The sequence below is a fragment of the Aquarana catesbeiana genome, linkage group LG02 (assembly GCF_042186555.1).
Source record: "Aquarana catesbeiana isolate 2022-GZ linkage group LG02, ASM4218655v1, whole genome shotgun sequence".
In the NCBI taxonomy this organism is placed as follows: domain Eukaryota; kingdom Metazoa; phylum Chordata; class Amphibia; order Anura; family Ranidae; genus Aquarana; species Aquarana catesbeiana.
The window spans coordinates 556,813,220-556,832,849 of record NC_133325.1 but is presented as its reverse complement, the minus strand read 5'-3'; the positions used below and the strand labels follow the sequence as shown (position 1 = coordinate 556,832,849).

The 19,630-nt window shown below is 40.2% G+C and overlaps 1 protein-coding gene across 1 annotated transcript in view; it reads right to left on the bottom strand.

Annotated features, from left to right (window-relative positions):
- LOC141128610 (platelet-activating factor acetylhydrolase 2, cytoplasmic-like) overlaps nt 1-19,630 on the bottom strand; it is a 78,943-nt gene that overhangs the window by 49,551 nt on the left and 9,762 nt on the right. The window contains exons 3-6 of the mRNA XM_073615998.1: nt 18,785-18,881; nt 13,819-13,887; nt 12,698-12,833; nt 6,244-6,357 (exon numbers count right to left, since the gene is read on the bottom strand). Coding sequence (XP_073472099.1) covers nt 6,244-6,357; nt 12,698-12,833; nt 13,819-13,887; nt 18,785-18,881 — 416 coding nt within the window. The remainder of the gene's footprint in view (nt 1-6,243; nt 6,358-12,697; nt 12,834-13,818; nt 13,888-18,784; nt 18,882-19,630) is intronic.

The window sequence follows — 19,630 nt, the reverse complement described above, 5'->3', positions numbered from 1 at the left end:
CGCCCCCAACGCAGGACAGACGCAGTTTTTTCAATCTCTCTTCAAAACCCTCGCCCCCCTCTTGGAAGGCAAGATCATCCTTGGCGGGGACTCAAATGTTGCCTTTGACCAGGGCCTGGACAGATCCAGACCACTTAGGGCTCAGATAGCCCGCCCCACTAGAGCTAGTCTTAAAATAGCTTAAATTCTTCCCTCCCATGGCTTAGTAGACATCTGGAGGGAAATGAACCCTTCTAAACGGGACTATACCCACTATTCCTGCCCCCACCAGACATATGCAAGGATCGACCATGTCCTAGTCTCTCCAAACCTCATCCCAACTGCCCTAAACTCATCCATCAAAGACACAGCCTGGTCAGACCATTCCCTGGTGACTCTTACCCTTCATAATCTCCTCTCCAGACAACCAGGTACACACTGGAGACTTAATGAATCGCTCCTCAGTGATCCCAGTAATCAGCAGATCATCATGCTGATCATCCCTCACACATCTATTCTTCTTCTGATTTAGCCTCATCTTTAGAATCTCTCAGGTTTCCACTCTGAATATAGAATACAAATCACATCAAAGTGGTCACCCATTGGTGTGCAGTCTCCGTTTCCTTGGTCTTTTATTGATGTGCGGCACCTGTCTTCTGTGAGTGTGCTAAGGCAGGCACTTTTCATCTATACCAGCTGATCGTCAATGAGGGAAGTCCATGAGGTTTCCAGCAGCATCTCTATCAGTTCTACTAAGCCTGGTTTAGACCCCCCTGAGAATGGCGGTCGCAGGCTTTCTGGTAAGCCTCCATTGTACTTTAGGGTGATGGGCTGCACAAGTGGTGTAGAATACAGACCTTGGATCCTTCACGGAAAAAATAATTTTTTCATTTGGGCACACTTTTTTATACATGGACTCCTTCTTTTCCATATTTATGCATCTTTTTTGTTAGTTATTTGGTTACAATTTTTGATTTTTTATGCACATTTTTAAATGTTATCACATATGGACTGTTTTTTCACTGGATGGTCTTTTTGTATTTTGATTTATGATCACATATGTTTTGTTTATTGTAAATTGCTTTTACTTGCACTTTTGTGAACACATTATTATCCAGCGCTGCACTCTCTTTCTTTACATATTTCTCTGTGCCCTATATCGGGGTTATAGTGCTTAGCTGCAGGATATCCTTCACGGTTTTTTTCTTCATTTTTAACACGCACCTAGTGCAATTCTTTTCCCTTTTTTTTTTTTATTCCTTTCAATGGTGGCTGGACAAGGGGCTGTATCGCATCGGGCACTTCTTTACCCCCTCAGGCCGGTTACCCAGAAATTCTGCGTTCAGAATCTGGAAATGCCGGCCTCGGAGCACTACAGATTCCAACAGATACAGCACTTCCTCCACAAGCTTTGGAGGGGGAAACCAATCCCTCCCAAATTTACACCTTATGAAATGTAGTGCGGACAGGCCATGGATCAGAGGGGTGGAGTCTCCATCATTTACCAGTCGCTTGCACACCCGTCATCCAAATCCTCATGCATGCTAGCGTGGGAAAATGACCTCCAAATTAAATGGGACCTAGAGAGGTGGCAGACCTCCTTTTCCAGAGCTTTCAAGGGGGTAAGAAACATCTCCCTAGTTGAATCCAGCATCAAGGTCATGACCAGATGGTACCTCACCCCCTCCAAGTTGGCCTCCTTTTTCCCTACAGCGAGTCCTCTCTGTTTCTGCGGTTGCCAGCTTATAGGCTCCATGGCCCATACTTGGTGGGAGTGTCCTAGAATTAGGTCGTTCTGGAGCAAGTTGTTTACCTTGATCCAAACTGTGACTACTCACCAGCTCCCAAGAACCCCAGCTATAGCTCTCCTGAACTCCAACCTCCCTGGAATCCCCAAGGCTAGCTGCAAACTAATACACTTTATGTTGCTAGGGACCAAGATGACCATAGCCAAAGCTTGGAAACAATCCACAGTAACCCTCATAGCAGCGAAATGTAAGATATCCTGGATCATGTCTCAGGATAAACTTGCCAGCATATTAACAGACACGGTCCCGACATTTGAATCCATCTGGGAACCCTGGTCCCTGCACGTGGGTATTCCTCTACACCCTGGATTCCAGGCCCAACCAGAAGCTGCTGGGGACGGCCACTCGGCTCCTTCCCAATAAGATGGGCTCTCTCTCTCCTCTATTTTCTCTCTATGTGACCCTCTCTCTCACCTTCTTCTTCCTCTCAACTTTCGTACTTTCCAACTCTACTTGGCCATTTTCCTGGCTTGATTCTGGAATGATAGTCTGACATCTATCCTTCTCCCCTGAGCTAGCTGGCTCAACGCTGGTACTTAATCACCGTCCACACGGTCACTAGTCTTCTTCGGGATCGATGAGGGAATCCTCCAGGCACAGTTTGCTCCCATTAGGGGTGCCAGAGGTCCTTCCCCCCACGATCCTGTTCCACCATCTTAGTAGTAGGACGGGTTCTTAAGGTTTAAAGTACCAGACCTTGGTTGATTGTTTTACTCCATTTTTGAAAGAAAATCAGTAGAGGGTCAAATACTTTTCTCCCTCACTGTAAACATCCTTGTGACAGCAATAGGGACGTGACAGGTACTCCTCATAGAGAGATCTGGGGTCTATAGGACTCCAAATCCTTCCTCTGCACTTCAGTGTTTTTTTAATGCTTTAGATCTTTAAAAACTGGCGCCGACGGTTCCCAAGTAAACTGGAAGTGATGTCATGTCATCGCTTCCGGTTTACTGTTTAGAACAGGTTGCTTGGGTCTCTAATCACCTTGTGCTATATAGAAGAAAACTCAGTTTATGTGCATTTACATTTCTGAAAATGTACTGGATGTCTTTAAATCATAAAAAAATATTATAGGTGGTAAGACTAAAATAATAAATAAATAACTGCCCCTGTTACTAACACATAAGTGGTTACTGTTAAATACAAGAGGAAATGGCATGTAATATTACTGATGACTGTCAGATGGATTTCAGACATTGAACATTTTCAGTAGGAAATTGCTGCTCTCTCTTTTGATTTTTGTCCTGTTTTTCTTCATGTTTTCCTATGATATTGATATCATTTTGCATATTTCTTATGTAGAGTTCATTTTTTGTTGCTTGATTTCCCAGGGTATTGCCTAATTTTGTTGGGGAGGCTCTCCCCTCCTCAATAAGATTTTTTGACTTGTCGCTGTTTATATGGTTTTTTGTGCACATGGTTATGTGTATACACGCATGTCTGTGAGAGAGAACAGGAATGGGAGAACCCATGGACAAGCCAGGCAGGATGCTGGGACTGCCATGTTTGCAATAGCACCAGCAGCAGGGAATGCAGGGGCGCTAGGTAAGTAAATTCTACATGCGCCCTCCCCCCCAACCTCCCACCACAGGGCACATACATAGGCTAGGTGTACACTGGTGAATTGTAGCGGCAGTTCCTCCTGAGGCTCTCAGCAGATAGTTGTGGCTGCCGTCACCAATCACTGTGACAGTTCACTGGCAGCTATACCTATTCACGGCTCTCTACACAGCCAGCAATTACCTGCGGTGATCACTGCTGGATGCACTTTGCCTGTGTCCAGCAGCAATCACCACTGGTAATCGCTGGCTGTGTAGAGAGCCACGAATATGTGCAGCTGCCGGTGAACTGTCATTATAGTGAATGGGCCCGGCGGATGCACCTACCCACTAAGAGCCACAGGAGGATTTGCTCATCAGCTATCCTTATTGTTCATGGATTTTATGTGCTGCTCAAGACAATTTCTCTTCTTCCAATGTGTCCCAGGAAGGTCAAAAGGTTGAACACCCCTGACATAAACAGTAAAACAATAGAAGTAACACAAGATTATTTTTTTCCTTCTATAATCTGATTTTAAAGGATTGGTCTGTGGGGGAATGGTATGGTATGGTTACATATTAGATATTATGAGTAACAGAGGATGAGGATGCCATAATACACTTGACAGGGCTACATTACATAACATATTGCAGTAGAAAGAAAAATTGTAAGGGCTGATTTTAAAATGATTCTTGCCTCTGAAGATGATAGTAGTAAACCTGTACAGCATTTGTTTCAGGTTTTAGCAACAGTTACAGCAGTAGATCAAGAGACTGCTGTGAATATGCCCTTCTCGTTTGGTAACCACACTTATGTTTGTTATGGAAAGACTTGTTATCCCTGGATTCCACAAGAGGTCAAGGGCTGGTGTTACCTGGCCTCACTGGTGCCCATAATGGGGGTGATAGGTGATAGTGATGGGAGTCATTTACTTGAAGCTAGTATACACCCAAGGTATCCATTAAAACATTGTAACAAGAGAGAGTTATTCCTTGAGAAGGATATGGCCTGGGCATGGTTCCCTTCCTGGACAGGATGGGGAATAGATTTGATGAAAAGGTTAAATAATTACTCAGGAATTATTGATGAGATGATGGAAAAGAATTCTGATGACATTTCTAAACTTAATGTTGAAACTAGGGCTATTAGAAAACAACTAGAATTGCATGACTTAGCCATTGAAAGCATGAGTTCAGCCCTTACAGGATTATGTGAAATGACTGAGGATTATGAATGTTGTACTTGGCTACACAATATCAGTATAGAGGTACCAGATTATTATGATGTGATAGCTCAGCATAAAAAAGAGGTGGCCAAGCTGCAACAAGAGGCTCACAACATAGCCCAGACCTGGAGTCCTTTTGGAAATGTTGATTTTGGATTTGGAGGGATATTCTCTTGGATAAGGGATATTGCCATCATTTTAATCATTATTGTGTTCTTTTTCCTTTTCCTTTATCTTGTGTACAAACTTATTATGTGCATTTCAGATCCCTCATCTCCCAATAAAATTTATCTCAGTATGTATAATCAGAAGCAAGCTGAGAATACCACCATGATAAGGAAGTGAGATCATACATATATGATCAAAGAGGGGATTGTAGGGATATTTTAGCTTGCTGTCCTTTATTTTAGCTATAAAAATCTATAAAAATGTGTATCCATTTTAGAATAATATGTATATGTGACGTCTATCAAAAGTTAGTTTCAAATTCTTGTAAATGATATGATTTCCCCGAAATGACGCATGAAGTTTTTTTCCTTGTTGACAGTTTCTGTATGAAGAAATCATGTCTCATTTTTCGGTGGTTTTTAAACATCTGATATATAAGTACTGTCTGTAATTTTAGCATATATTAATGAAAGGGTTGAACTTTTTTTGTGATGTCATTTTGGTTATATAAGTGATTGTCTACGGAAGTAAAAGCAGAACATTCCAGGCATTGACCTTTTGTGTCATTATTTTCTTACTGGAATGATCTCCGGGCCTGATTGGGTTTGAAAGAACACTCTAGGCAGATATTTCAAGAAGAGGTTCACTTGCTCCTAGAAGATCGTTACCCCCCCCCCCCCCCCCCCATCAGACCTTTTTACCAATTTTAATTGGTAAAATTTTTAAAATTTTAACTTTGTTTGGAAACCTATTTTCATAACCTCAAAATAATTTCTGTAAACATAGGGTGGATAGTGGCTACTAAAAAAATAAAGAAAGGAAGCATGCATTACCCAATAAGGGGGAGGAGCAGGCATACACATAAAGATGGAGGTCAATGAGCATTTGGAAAAGTAAGAAAGGCAGTGATCCTGGAAACAATGAAGGATGAAAAAATAGTTTATGTATCAGCTGAATAAGAAGAATGGAGCATGGAAGAGTGAAAGAAGACCATGAGACAGAGATACAATGAATGGAGGAGGGAATTCGATTTTTCAGTCCATTAATAAGAACTTTAACACTCAGAAATATATTTGTTTCATATACATTCCTTTTAACAAGTCCATGGGGTTTATTTACTAAAGGCAAATCCACTGTGAACTACAAGTGCACTGCAAGTGCACTTAGTTACATAGTTACGCTTGGAAGTGCAGTCGCTGTAGATCTGAGGGGGACATGCAAGGAAAATAAAAAACAGCATTTATGCTTGTACTTGATTGGATGATAAAATCAGCAGCTCATTTCAGATCTTCCCCTCAGATCTAAAGCTACTGTGACTGCACTTGAAGTGCAAAGTGGATTTGCCCTTAGTAAATCAACCCCCATATCTTTAAAACAAAGTATTTGCTCCTTAAACCGGGTTCCTCTAATGGTGCTGTTTATCAATAATGACAACTTAACCATTTTTACTGTATTTCTAATCAACTGTAAAAGCCACCTGAAATCTGCAAGCACAGAAATGTTTAGCAGCAATTATTAAAATACCTTTAGAAATTCCAGATTGAAATCTGGATCCAGGATATTGGTCGCTGCCCTCCCTGTGTCAATGTCCCGTAGAACCCTCACAGCTGTGACGCATTCACTTGCTCTTTGATGAACCTAGTATAAAAAATCATTTAATGCAAAGTATTATACTTATTAAAGAACGTTAATTACATTTTCTACTAGCAAACAATCATTGTCTCTTTCCTTCTCATCCCTCTGGTTATTAAAATTTCTTAAAAGCAAGTTTAAGCAGTATTTAACCCAAAAGCCAACATTTATTATATTGCAGCTTACTAATTCTTTGATGTGATGGCTGTAGTAGTTTCCTTTTTTTAGGTTTTCTTTCTTCTATTTTCATCTGGTGAACCAGCCAGCAAGTCTGTTGCTTTTCAAAAGCACAAGTGTTTCAGCTCTCCAGCAGAATGCATCAGTTTACATGAATGAGACAAACCGCTTAACACACGCATGGGGTGATTAAAATGATCAGCTTTTATTTATTCATGCAAAACCTTTATCCCAAAAGGACTGTTTGATGTAACTGATTATGTGAGCTGGAGTTTGACTTCAGTTTGTTAGTGTATCTAAATCTGCTAATACATTTTAACATCCCCCCCTCCCCCTAGACTAATAATGGTGCTGTCTGCTGTGCCCCCTGTTCTCCGTAATCCAGAGTGGGGGCACTCTAATACAGGAGGCGTTTTACTGGCCAGATCACCAGATGAAAATAGAGGGAAAAAGCTAAAGAAAAGAAAACTCATGAAACTGCTACATCTAATGATTGGTAAGCTGTAATGTAATACATTTTTGGGTTTGGGTTTAATACCCCTTTAAGTATGGATGTTTCTACCATTTAGATGTTCTCACTAATTTATGCATCGTTCATGAAAGATTCTCTGGAATGTTAATTCTTGGATCACTAATTAAATGTGTACATCAGGGCAAAATAATAAAAAAGCATATTTTGTACATCTCTCCAATACATGCACATTTCCCCATGTATGCCCCGTACACACGATAGGATTTTACGACAACAAATGTTTGATGGGAGCTTGTTGTTGGAAATTCTGACCGTGTGTAGGCTCCATCGGACATTTTCCGTCTGAATTTCCGACAAACAAAATTTGAGATCTGGATCTCAAATTTTCCGACAACGAAATCCGTTGTCAGAAATTCCGAATGTGTGCACACTGTTCCGATGCACAAAATTCCATGCATGCTCGGAATCAAGCAGAAGAGGCACACTGGCTATTGAACTTCATTTTTCTCGGCTCGTCATACGTCTTTTACGTCACCGCATTCTTGACAATTGGAATTTCCGACAACATTTGTGTGAACGTGTGTATGCAAGATAAGTTTGAGCCAACATCCTTCAGAAATAAATCCAGGATTTTGTTGTCGGAAAATCAAATCGTGTGTACAGGGCATAACAGTGTTAAAAGTAAAGAAGAATATTAGTTGAGCTGGCAGAAATTCAGCATGTTGCTATCTTCCTGTTTAGACTGACAACAAAAGTACCTTTAATGAACTATAATCTCAAATAGTGTTGCTATCCCTGCCTGCCCAACTACAGAACTCTGTCTATTCCTCTACTTCTCCCTGTACAATGCCATATGCATACATTGCCTTTTTTACAAGCAAAACAGTGTTGTTGTATTGACTCCTGCCTGCTCATACACTGTGTGTAGGGAAGGGCTCTTGGGAGATGACGTTCTAGGGCCTGCCCTAGTTAGTGGTAAGGGTAAGCAAAGCTTGGGCTGTCCAGTTTGGCCGAAACCCATGGGAAATTGTCGCATAATAACAGGCTGCTGGCCCAGTCAGCTGCAGCTGTGGAATTCCCCACTCCACAGCTACACGTAACAAAGGGAAGGTGATGCTGGTGACATCAGTGACCAAATATGGCCATGTTAGGGTCAATGATGTCAACAGCATCCAAACCCTTTTGTTGCATGCAGCTGCGGGGCAGTAATGCTGATGACATCATTGACCTAACATAGGTGTATTGTGAAAAACTCAAGCACTGTAATGAAATAAATGATGGATAGTGATTGAAAATTAAAAAATGAAGCTGCAATCAATCATAGGTGTTCAGGCACTCTAATGTGAGATAAGAATATAAAATTATTGATCGCGCTAATTAAATGATCAATCAGTGCACAGCTCCCCTAAAAATAATTGCTAAATAAATTCTATGGATACAAACATCAAAGCAAAAAAATGCATGTGATAAACCACAATCACACGATAAACAAAAATTATAAATGTGTATAATTGTGCATGTGCTACTGTCAGCACTCATAAGCTATCATTTTGCATAGTGAAAAAAATGAAAAGATGACTGAAAGAGGGGGTAATACAGTACAATAATCCTCTAACACAAATAATATTAACCTACCAGTCCATTAATTGTTTTTCATTTAAAATGTAGGGGTTAATTTTTGTAGTGATTTACAACCCGATTTTTAGCTTTCATTCATCAGTGTCTCCAAAGTTTCTTTTCCCAGATTTAAAGGAAATGATCCTTGAGAAAGTCACGTGCTCTGTGACGTAACGCGTGGGAGGAGCTAGTGACGAGCACTGCTGTTACGAGTCACCAGTACGGCAGCAGCGGCTTTTGAGGACTCTCGCTCGTAGCAGCTGATTGCATCCTTTATGCCTAACACATATTGGGTCTATGTGAGTGTATCGCTTTGGCTATTCCTCTCTGTTTTCTTTTGGTCATTGCACAATGATACTATTGTTTTTTTTTTTTGCATGATTCATCCATATGCTGAGACTGAAACAAAGTGAAACAAAGCGCAAGTTACTATTTAAATCTGGGAAAAGAAACTTTGGAGACACTGATGAATAAAAGCTAAAAATCGGGTTGTAAATCACTACACAAATTAACCCCTACATTTCAAATGAAAAACGATTAATGGACTGGTGGGTTAATATCATTATTTGTGTTAGAGGATTATTGTACTATATTACCCCCCTCTTTCAGTCATCTTTTCATTTTTTTCACTATGCATTGTTCATCAAAATGATAGCTTATGAGTGCTGACAGTAGCACATGCACAATTATACACATTTATAATTTTTGTTTATAGTGTGATTGTGGTTTATTACATGTATTTTTTTGCTTTGAAGTTTGTATCCATAGAATTTATTTAGCAATTATTTTTAGGGGAGCTGCGCACTGATTGATAATTTAATTAGAGCGCATCAATAATTTTATATTCTTATTGACCTAACATAACCATATTAGATCAATGGCATTATCCAAATATGATCTTGTGGCCATATTGAATTAATGATGTCACCAGTTACGTGCGGCTGCGGGGAATTCCACCACCCAAACCTTAGCTCATCCCTAATCAACAAAAACCGAGCAACTGTCCCTGTAAAAATGTTATACGCCTGGTGATGATGTCACAGGGAGTAATTAAAGCTACTACTCACCACAGCAACTAGGTAACAGATAAAAAAGTAATGTTGAGTCATACTCTAAAAGTGGGGAGGGAAAGTTTGAAGGGGAAATTTGAGTAATCCTGGACATTCACTTTTATTAGCAAAGATGAGCCTGGGGCAGTTAAGAATGATCAGTTTAGGCTATCTGCAAAAAGCCAATAGTACATAACATAAAATATACTAATGGTCTGATGACATTTATAAATAAATAAATAAAGATTTCAGAAAATGTACAACAGCTCCATATATACTCACCGGCCACTTTATTAGGTACACTTTGACAGTACCAGGTTGGACCCCCTTTTGCCTTCAGAACTGCTTTCATTCTTTCTGGCATAGATTCAAAAAGGTGTTGGAAACATTACTCAGTGATTTTGGTCCATATTGACATTATAGCATCATGCAGTTGCTGCAGATTTGTCGGCCATGATGCAAATCTCCTGTTCCACCACATCCCAAAGGTGCGCTATTGGATCGGGATCTGGTGACTATGGAGGCCATTGGAGTACAGTGAACTCATTGTCATGTTCAAGAAACCAGTTTGAGATGATTCAAGCTTTGTGACATGGTGCATTATCCTGCTGGAAGTAGCCATCAGAAGATAGGTACACTGTAGTCATAAAGGGATTGACATGATCAGCAATAAATCTCAGGTAGGCCATGGCATTTAAACGATGCTCAATTGGTACTAAAGGGCCCAAAGTGTACCAAACAAATATCCCCCACACCATTACACCACCACCAACAGCCTGAACCATTGATACAAAGCAGGAGGGATTTATGTTTTCATGTTGTTTGCACCAAATTCTGACCCTAACATCTGAATGTCGCAGCTCAAATTGAGACTCATCAGACCAGGCAACGTTTTTTCAGTCTTCTGTTGTCCAATTTTGGTGAGCCTGTGCGAATTGTAGCCTCGGTTTCCTGTTCTTAGCTGACAGGAGTGGCACCCGGTGTGGTCTTCTGCTGCTGTAGCCCATCTGCTTCAAGGTTTGATGTGTTGTGCGTTCAGAGATGGTATTCTGCATACCTTGGTTGTAATAAGTGGTTATTTGAGTTACTGTTGCATATTATCTCAAACCAGTCTGCCCATTCTACTCTGACTTCTGACATCAACAAGGCATTTTTTTCACACAACTGCCACTCACTGGATATTTTCTCTTTTTTGGACCATTCTCTGTAAACCCTAGAGATGATTGTTTGTGAAAATCCCAGTATATCAACAGTTTTTGAAATACTCAGACAAGCCCGTCTGGCACCAACAATCATGCCACGTTTGAAGTCACTTACATCCCCTTTCTTCCCCATTCTGATGCTCGGTTTGAACTTCAGCAATTTCTCTTCACCACGTCTAGATGCCCAAATGCATTGAGTTGCTGCCATGTGATTGGTTAATTAGCCATTTGTGTTACCAAGCAATCAAACAGGTGTACCTAATAAAGTGGCCAGTGAGTGTATATAACATGGTGTTCTCCTAAGCAAAGAAAGTATCTTTCTAACCACAGCACACTTTTTGTCAGTACTGACACTTTAACAACACTGAAGTCATGTTCCATTTGTCTCAAAAACTGCCTACAAAAATTTGCAATCTTTGCAGATTTATCTGTAAATGTTATCAGAAGCTCTTTAATAGAAGGTATTTACGGTGCCTTGAAAAAATATTCATACCCCTTGACATTTTCCACATTTTGTCATGTTAAAACCAAGAACGTAAATGTAATTTATTGGGATTTTATGTGATAGACCAACACAAAGTGGCATATAATTGTGAAGTGGAAGAAAATGGTTTTCAATTTTTTTTTCCACAAATAAATAGCTGAAAAGTGTGGCATGCATTTGTATCCAGCCCCCTCTGATACCCCTAACTAAAATCTAGTGGAACCAATTGCTTTCAGAAGTTGCCTAATTAGGAAAGAGAGTCCACCTGTGTGTAATTTAATCTCAGTATAAATACAGCTTTTCTGTGACGCCCTCAAAGGTTTGTTAGAGAACGTTAGTGAACAAACAGCATCATGAAGGCCAAGGAACACACCAGACAGGTCAGGGGTAAAGTAGTGGAGAAGTTTAAAGCAGGGTTAGGTTATAAAAAATATCTCAAGCTTTGAACATCTCATGGAACACTGTTTAATCCATCATCCGAAAATGGATAGAGTATGGCACAACTGCAAACCTACCAAGTCATGGCCATCCACCTAAACTGACAGGCCGGGCAAGGAGAGCATTAATCAGAGAAGCAGCCAAGATGCCCATGGTGACTTTGGAGGAGCTGCTGAGATCCACAGCTCAGGTGGGAGAATCTGTCCACAGGACAACTCATGCACTGACTCCACAAATCTGGCCTTTATGGAAGAGTGGCAAGAAGGGAAGCTGGTCAGAGTTGATGGAAAGATGGATGGAGCCAAATACAGGGCAATCTTAGAAGAAAACCTGTAATGCCGCATACACACGATCGGAATTTTGGGCCGCAAAAGACCAATGAGATTTTTTTGTTGGAAAATGCGACCGTGTGTATGCTCCATCGGACTCTATCAGACTTTTGCTGGCCGAATTCCAAATTGAGAGCATGTTCTTAATTTTTCGGTCGGAAAAAGTTCCTATCCGAAAATGCAATCGTCTGTGGCAATTCCGACGCACAAAATTCCGCATTGAACTTCATTTTCTCGGTTTGTCGTAGTGTTGTACGTCACCGCGTTCTTGACGGTCGCAAGTTCAGCGAACTTTTGCTCCAATAAAATACATTTACGTTTTTGGTTGTAACATGACAAACTGTGAAGGGATATGAATACTTTTTCAAGGCATTGTATCATTTTAATGTACTTAAATTATTTATCATTGTTGTTATACAGTATGTATGTCATTATTTATAGCATTTCTTATTTATGGAAGAACACTTTGAATGAAAGGAGCAGATAACTGATGCAGTGTAAAATTTTGTGTTATCCTATAATGTTTGGTGGGCAATATTAAAAAAACAAAAACAAAAAAAAAAACAGAAAAACAGTACCTGATAGTTTCTGAGATAAAATTCTTTCATTCCAGGCTGCAATTTTTTGTATGGGACCCAAAACTCCTGGAGTGTTGAACCTGCATTTCCTGAAGATACTTCCGAGACGTGGAATGTAGCACAAGCTGAACCGTCCCTGTGATATAATGACAAACCTCCTACTGATAAATATAATAAACTGTATTCATAGACATGTCAAATTCTTCAGACAATGGCCCTCAAGTTTTTACAAGATAAAACTTTACAGTAAAGCCTGGTACACACCAGTTGAAGTTAGTACAGCGATCTTCCCCGCTGAGCTGTTGTGTTCTGACAGGGGGGCGGCCCCCCGCCAAAACACTTCGATCAGCGCTCTTTGCCATTAGCTGAGCGCTGATCAGGAGTTGGTCAACTGTTGGTTTTCTAGGATGCTCTCCTGACAGAAGCAGGCCAAATGGCCGGCTTCTGTCGGACAGACCGACATACATACAGGCCCAATGTCAGACAGTTTTTATTGAACCGGCCAATGTCTCCCGACATTCGGCCCGTGTGTATGGTGCTTAAACATTATACACCATCAAATGTCCATGGGGCTTTAACTCATGAAATCAGTTGAAATACAACAAAACCAGTTAAAATAATTTTGTTGTTTAGAAAATAATCTACAGGTGGTGTAGACTTCAAATGACTCTTAATTTGTCCAGGACTAACAAGCCTAGAAAAATTAGCCCAAGAGCTTACCCTTTGCTGCTAAACGTAGAATCATTAAAATGTTATTGCTGGTTGTAAAGGTAACTTTTGCAATAGTTGGTGTCAAAGTGCATGCATCTACAATAACAGAGAGATTGCACCAATTTAAATTGCATTAGTGATGTTCCAGGAAAAAGCCTTTGCTATCCAAAAAGATTACAGAAAGACCACAGTTTTGCATTGAACATACAGACAAAGACCAGACCTTCCAGAAAACTGTACTGTAGACTGGTGAATCAAAGATGGAGTCATTTGTCCATAGTAACAGTAAACATGTTTGACATAAACTGAAAAGGAGAAAAACCTCATACCAATTGTGAAGCATGGTGGTGGGAATGTTATGTTTGAGGTTACTTTGAGTAAACACTAGTGTATATTTTATGCCTACACACCTGTGTTCCACCGCAGCTACCAGAAAGCCATAGGATGCCAGTTCTGAGCAGAATGAAGAATATATTGATCTGGAACAAAAATGAAAATATGCAAAAACAGCACGATAAAAGGTACCAACTAACAAAAATTCCACAGCAGGAAGCTGCTGTCCCCCATTAGGAAATTATTACACATACAGTTGTGTAAAAAAGTATTTGCCCCCTTTCTAATTTTTTTTTTTTGCATATTTGTCACACTCAAATGACTCAGCTCTCCAAATAAATGTTATTATTACACATAGATAACCCGAGTAAATACAAAATGCAGTTTTTAAATTATGGTTTCATTTATTAAGGCAAAAAAGCTGTCCAAACCTGCTTGGTTTTATGTGAAAAAGTAATTGCCCCCCTAAACCTAATAACTGGTTGTGTCACCCTTGGCGGCAACAACTGCATTTAAGCGTTTGTGATAACTGGCAATGAGTCTTTCACATCTCTGTCAAGCAATTTTGGCCCACTCTTCTTTGCAGAATTGTTTTAACTCAGCCACATTGGAGGGTTTTCCAGCATGAACCGCCTATGTAAGGTCATGATACAGCACCTCAATTGGATTCAAGTCTGGGCTTTAACTAGGCCACTCCAAAACCAAAATTTTGCTTTGTTTGAACCATTCGGAGGTGAACTTGCTGTTGTGTTTCGGATCATTGTCCTGCTGCATAATCCAAATGCACTTGAGCTTGAGTTCACAAACTGATGGCCGGACATTTTCCTTTAGGATTTTCTGGTAGAGCTCAGAATTCATGGTTCCATCAATTATAGTATGTCGTCCAGGTCCTGAAGCTGCAAAGTAGCCCCTGACCATCACGCTACCGCCACCATGTCTGACTGTTGGTTTGATGTTCTTGTTATGAAATGCTGTATTCGTTTTATGCCAGATGTAACAGCACACACATGTTCCAAAAAGTTACATTTTTGTCTCATCGGTCCACAGAATATTTGCCTAAAAGTCTTGGGGATAATCAAGATGTTTTTTGGTAAATTTGAGATGAGCCTTTGTGTTCTTTCTGGTCAGCAGTGGCTTTGGCCTTGGAACTCTCCCATGGATGTCATTTTTGCCCAGTCTATTTCTTATTGTTGAACCATGAACACTGATTGTACCTGAGGCAAGTGAGGCCTGCAATTCTTTAGATCTTGTTCTGGGTTCTTTTATGACCTCCTGGATGAGTCATCGTCACTCTTGGAGTAATTTTTGTAGGCCGGCCACTCCTGGGAAGGTTGACCACTCTTCCAAGTTATCTCCATTTATGGATAATGGCTCTCCCCGGGCCCAACTGGAGTTCCAAAGCCTTAGAAATGGCTTTGAAACCCTCCCCAGACTGATACATGTACATTACTTTGTTTCTAATCTGGTCTTTAATTTTCATAGATTGTGGCATGATGTGTGGCTGTTAGCGTGCTTCACTTTGTCAGACAGCTTCTATTTATGCGATTTCTTGATTCAACAGGTCTGGCAGTAATCAGGCCTGCGTGTGGCAAGTGAAATTTAACTCGGCTTTCCAAAAAAATATGGTTAATTACAGTTCATTTATGATTTGGGATGGGAGGGGTTCAAACCTGCCTGGCCCTTTTTCACATAGGGCCAGGCAGGTTTAAACAGTTTTTTTCCCTTAATAAATGAAATAATAATTTAAAAACTGCATCTTGGATTTACTCGGGTTATCTTTTTGTAATATTAAAATTAGTTTGATGATCTGAATCATTTTTTTGTGAGAAATATGCAAAAAAAAATTAAAATCAGGAAGGGGCAAATACTTTTTCACACAACTGTAGTTAACAGAATTTTCCTGGAGAACACTGGGGCACATCACGTCCAACATTAGCTGAGCAAGTTACAAAAATGTTGTACAATACTCAGTGTGGATGTGGAAATGATTTAACTTATGCCGGAAGCTGAATATTCCGTCTTTAATTGTTATACCTGTACAGGCTTATTGATGCAAGATTTATATCGCTCTTAATAAACGTAACTTATATTTTCTGAGCATGACACTTCAGCTGAAGCATTCGGGGGGGTCAGATGTGACCTTAAGTCTGACAGTTGCTGCCTAATTCCTGACAATATACACACTCGGGAGATGGGAGGTAGTGTGAATTTAGGCAAGCAACTATCCACTTTCAGTTGACCTCTGACCCTCTACTTTAGCAATGGCATACCCCATATTTTTATTTTAAGATTCCTCAGCATTGATATGCACAGTTGGCTCTGCTCTTTGACCACAGGCCTTCGTTTTCTTTATCTTTTTCTTTTGAGGACAACGTACCAGGAGATATCAGTACTATCTATGGGCCTACCGTTGGTTTTGTGTGGCCATCTAGCCACACCTCTGCCCCTTTTGTTTGTTGGGCTTCTGAGTTCCCCACAGTCCCTGGGGCAGACTGCCCTGGTGACTTCCCTCCTGTAAGATTGCGGTTTTATTCAAACTGATTTAAACCTTTGTCAATAGCATCCACTACTGATGAAGTGAATTAAAGTCCACAAAACACGTTGAGAAATATAATGAGGTATTCCACTTACTGGACTCATGTGAGAACACTGCTGAAATAACAGGGTGGAAATTATATGGGATTAAAATAACCATTTATGTAATGTCATTAGTTAAGTAGACTATATTGAACTGTATCCAATCAGCTATATGTATTTTAAACAAATCTCCTACTCATGAAATTCGATTTTTTCAAAACTATTTTTGTATTAATAAATTGGCAATTTAATTTTTAACTCACTTTGTTGATTGTGTATTTATTGATATACAGTACCTTCTTAGAGTCTTATGGGCAAACAAATTTTGCTGTACACCCGGGGATCGCCTGTATCTGTAAGAGGACAGTTTTTCATGATCCAACAGACCTTAAGCCGCGTACACACGAGCGGAATGTCCGACAGAAAAAGTCCAACGGAAGATTTTCATCGTCTATTCCGATCGTGTGTATGCCTCATCGGACTTCTTTTTTTGAAAATTCTGACGGACCTAGAAATGGAACATGTTCTAAATATTTCCGATGGAACCAATTACTATCGGGAAAACCGCTCGTCTGTATGCTGTTCCGACGGACCAAAAACGACGCATGCTCTGAAGCAAGTATGAGACGGAAGCTATTGGCTACTGGCTATTGCACTTCCTTTTTCTAGTCCCGTCATACGTGTTGTATGTCACCGCATTCTGGACAGTCGGACTTTGGTGTGTAGGCAAGACCGCTTGAGCGGAATTCCATTGGAGTTCCGTCTGAGTAACCTTCGGAGTTTATTCCGACGGCAAAACCGGTCGTGTGTACGCGGCATTAGGGTAAATTTTCTGCCGAGTGCTCTGCTAACCTTGAAAGTTTATGTACACCAAGAGGAAGGAAAGGTGTGGGAAAAAAAAAACCTTAGAAGCATCAAGTATTAAAAATAGGCTAACTCCCCCATCTGCGGGCACACCCAGATATGACAATACCACCATATCATGCATCTGTCTTGCAATATCTAGTGGTCTTTGTCAGTCAATAGAGCAGAGATAAATGCCACTTGTCATTTCTCATGTGGATATTGTAAAGCGGATAAGCCTCTAATGTAAAACTGAGCCTTTGAAAAGGTCTTCTTTTTTAAATACCCTAAACCCTTTCCTAAAATAAGCACAATAATATGGGGCTGTTATACTGTTGAATGAATCATATTAGCAATACTGAAACAAAAAAATAAATGATATTTTAAGTTTTGTGTATTCTTGCCCATTGTGGGGTATTATTACAATGTTTATCTTAAAATGTATGTATAGTCAGCTCTTCTTTTACTTTTAGGTAGAGTAGGGAAGGGTTAGAACCCATATTAAGCTTTTATTGCTGTCTGTGTCACCGCAAGGTCGATTCACCTTCTCAGTTTGCCCTCGCGGCCATTGTTCCTGAGACAAAAAATGATGGAGATCCAAAACTTTACTGCTGGCTTCAGAACAAGAGATAAGTCTTCCAAAAGGGACAACTCAGCAGCTTAGGTCTCCATCACTGCTCCAATGAATAGTACTGCACAGAGAGCATGAACACTGTTGAGTGGAGCCATGTGCAGGTGGGTGTTGGACCAGTGGAGACTCAGGCTGCTGCAGTGTGTGTAAAAGCAATAGTTTGACTCTCCAATAGAGATGGGCTCAGGCGTGTTCAGGATACTAGTCCCAACCCACCTGCCCGATCCCGCCAGGAAGCTGACACTGCACACCGCTAATCACAGGCATTGAGACATTTCCTGGTCTGCAGCTGCACATTTAGGTAAATGTCTCAATGCCTGTGATTAGCGGTGTGCAGTGTCGGCTTCCTGGTGGTATTGGGCAGGTGGTTTGGGACTAGGATCCCGAACACGCCTGAGCCCATCTCTACTCTCCAATGTTCTTCCAGCACAGAAAATGTTAACACCTGCTGCAGCAAAAAGCAAGAAAAAAAACTAAAAAGGTGCATATGTATTACTGAATATACAGTCTGACTGCATTATAGTAATACATGCATAAGGTTCCACTGGGCTTTAATAATGTGCCCTATAAAATTCCATCCAAAAACAACAGCCTAATACAGCACTGCTTCCGAATTGGCCATTGAGCAAAATTGGCAAATGCTGTTTACTATATTATCTATGCTAGAAAAAGACTACAGGCATACCCCACTTTTAAGTACACAATGGGGTTTATTTACTAAAGCTGGAAAGTGCAAAATCAGGCTCACTGCTGCATAAAAACCAATGAGCTTCTAACCCCAGCTTGTTCAATTAAGCTTTGGTAATAAAACCTGGAAGCTCATTGGTTTCTATGCAGAAGTGAGCCTGATTTTGCACTTTCCAGCTTTAGTAAATAAACCCCAATGTATACTTAAAAGTGGGGTATGCCTGTACTATTCAGTAGCTATAAATGGGTCAATTACACCACAATAACCAAAGATTTACATAATTTATCCATAACAGTTGGCTTACCTAAAACTACCAAGCCCATGTGAAAAGATAACAAGTGGTTTCCTGTCCTTGCCCGTCATAAAGTCTCCATTCCATATGACAGGTATCTGAGGGTTAACTGTAAAAAGTGAAATAAACATAACAAACAATAATGTAAAATCCTGCCAACTCAGCAGCTTCTTTGCTAGTGGTAAGTCTACTTTGTAGAACCTTACCAAACTTAAAAAAACAAATATATTAAACAATAGGACTGACCAGTGTCCAGCGTGGTTTGCCCACCCCCGGGTCATAACAAGTATATAGCTCCCTTACCCATGGAACTTTAGACCTCTCTGAGTCCCATCCACCAAAATATACAAGATGTAGTTAGTTCCCATTGACTGAGAAGTATATGAATGCAGAAAGATTTGGATTTGTTACAGTGACAGAGGAATTCCTCATCTAGTTCCTTTCATGTGTCAGACACACACAATGCAATACAGACAGGTAGGCCATAATTTTTGAAGGCTAGAGGAGTTCAAAAAGGAGGTTTTTCCATACTAGTCATTCAGGAGTCAGCTTAATCAACTGCCTACCGGGCACTTACACCCCCTTCCTGCCCAAGCCATTTTTCAGCTTTCAGCGCTTTCGCACTTTGAATGACAATAGCGCGGTCTTGCTACACTGTACCCAAAAATTTTTTTTTTTTCTTTTAATCATTTTCTTCACACAAATAGAGCTTTCTTTTGGTGGTATTTAATCACTGCTGGGTATTTTATTTTTTACAAAAAAAAAAAAAAAAGGCCAAAAATGTAGAAAAAATATGTTTTTTACTTTTTTTCTGTCGGTAAATTTTGTAACAAAGTAATTTTTTGCCTTCACTGATGT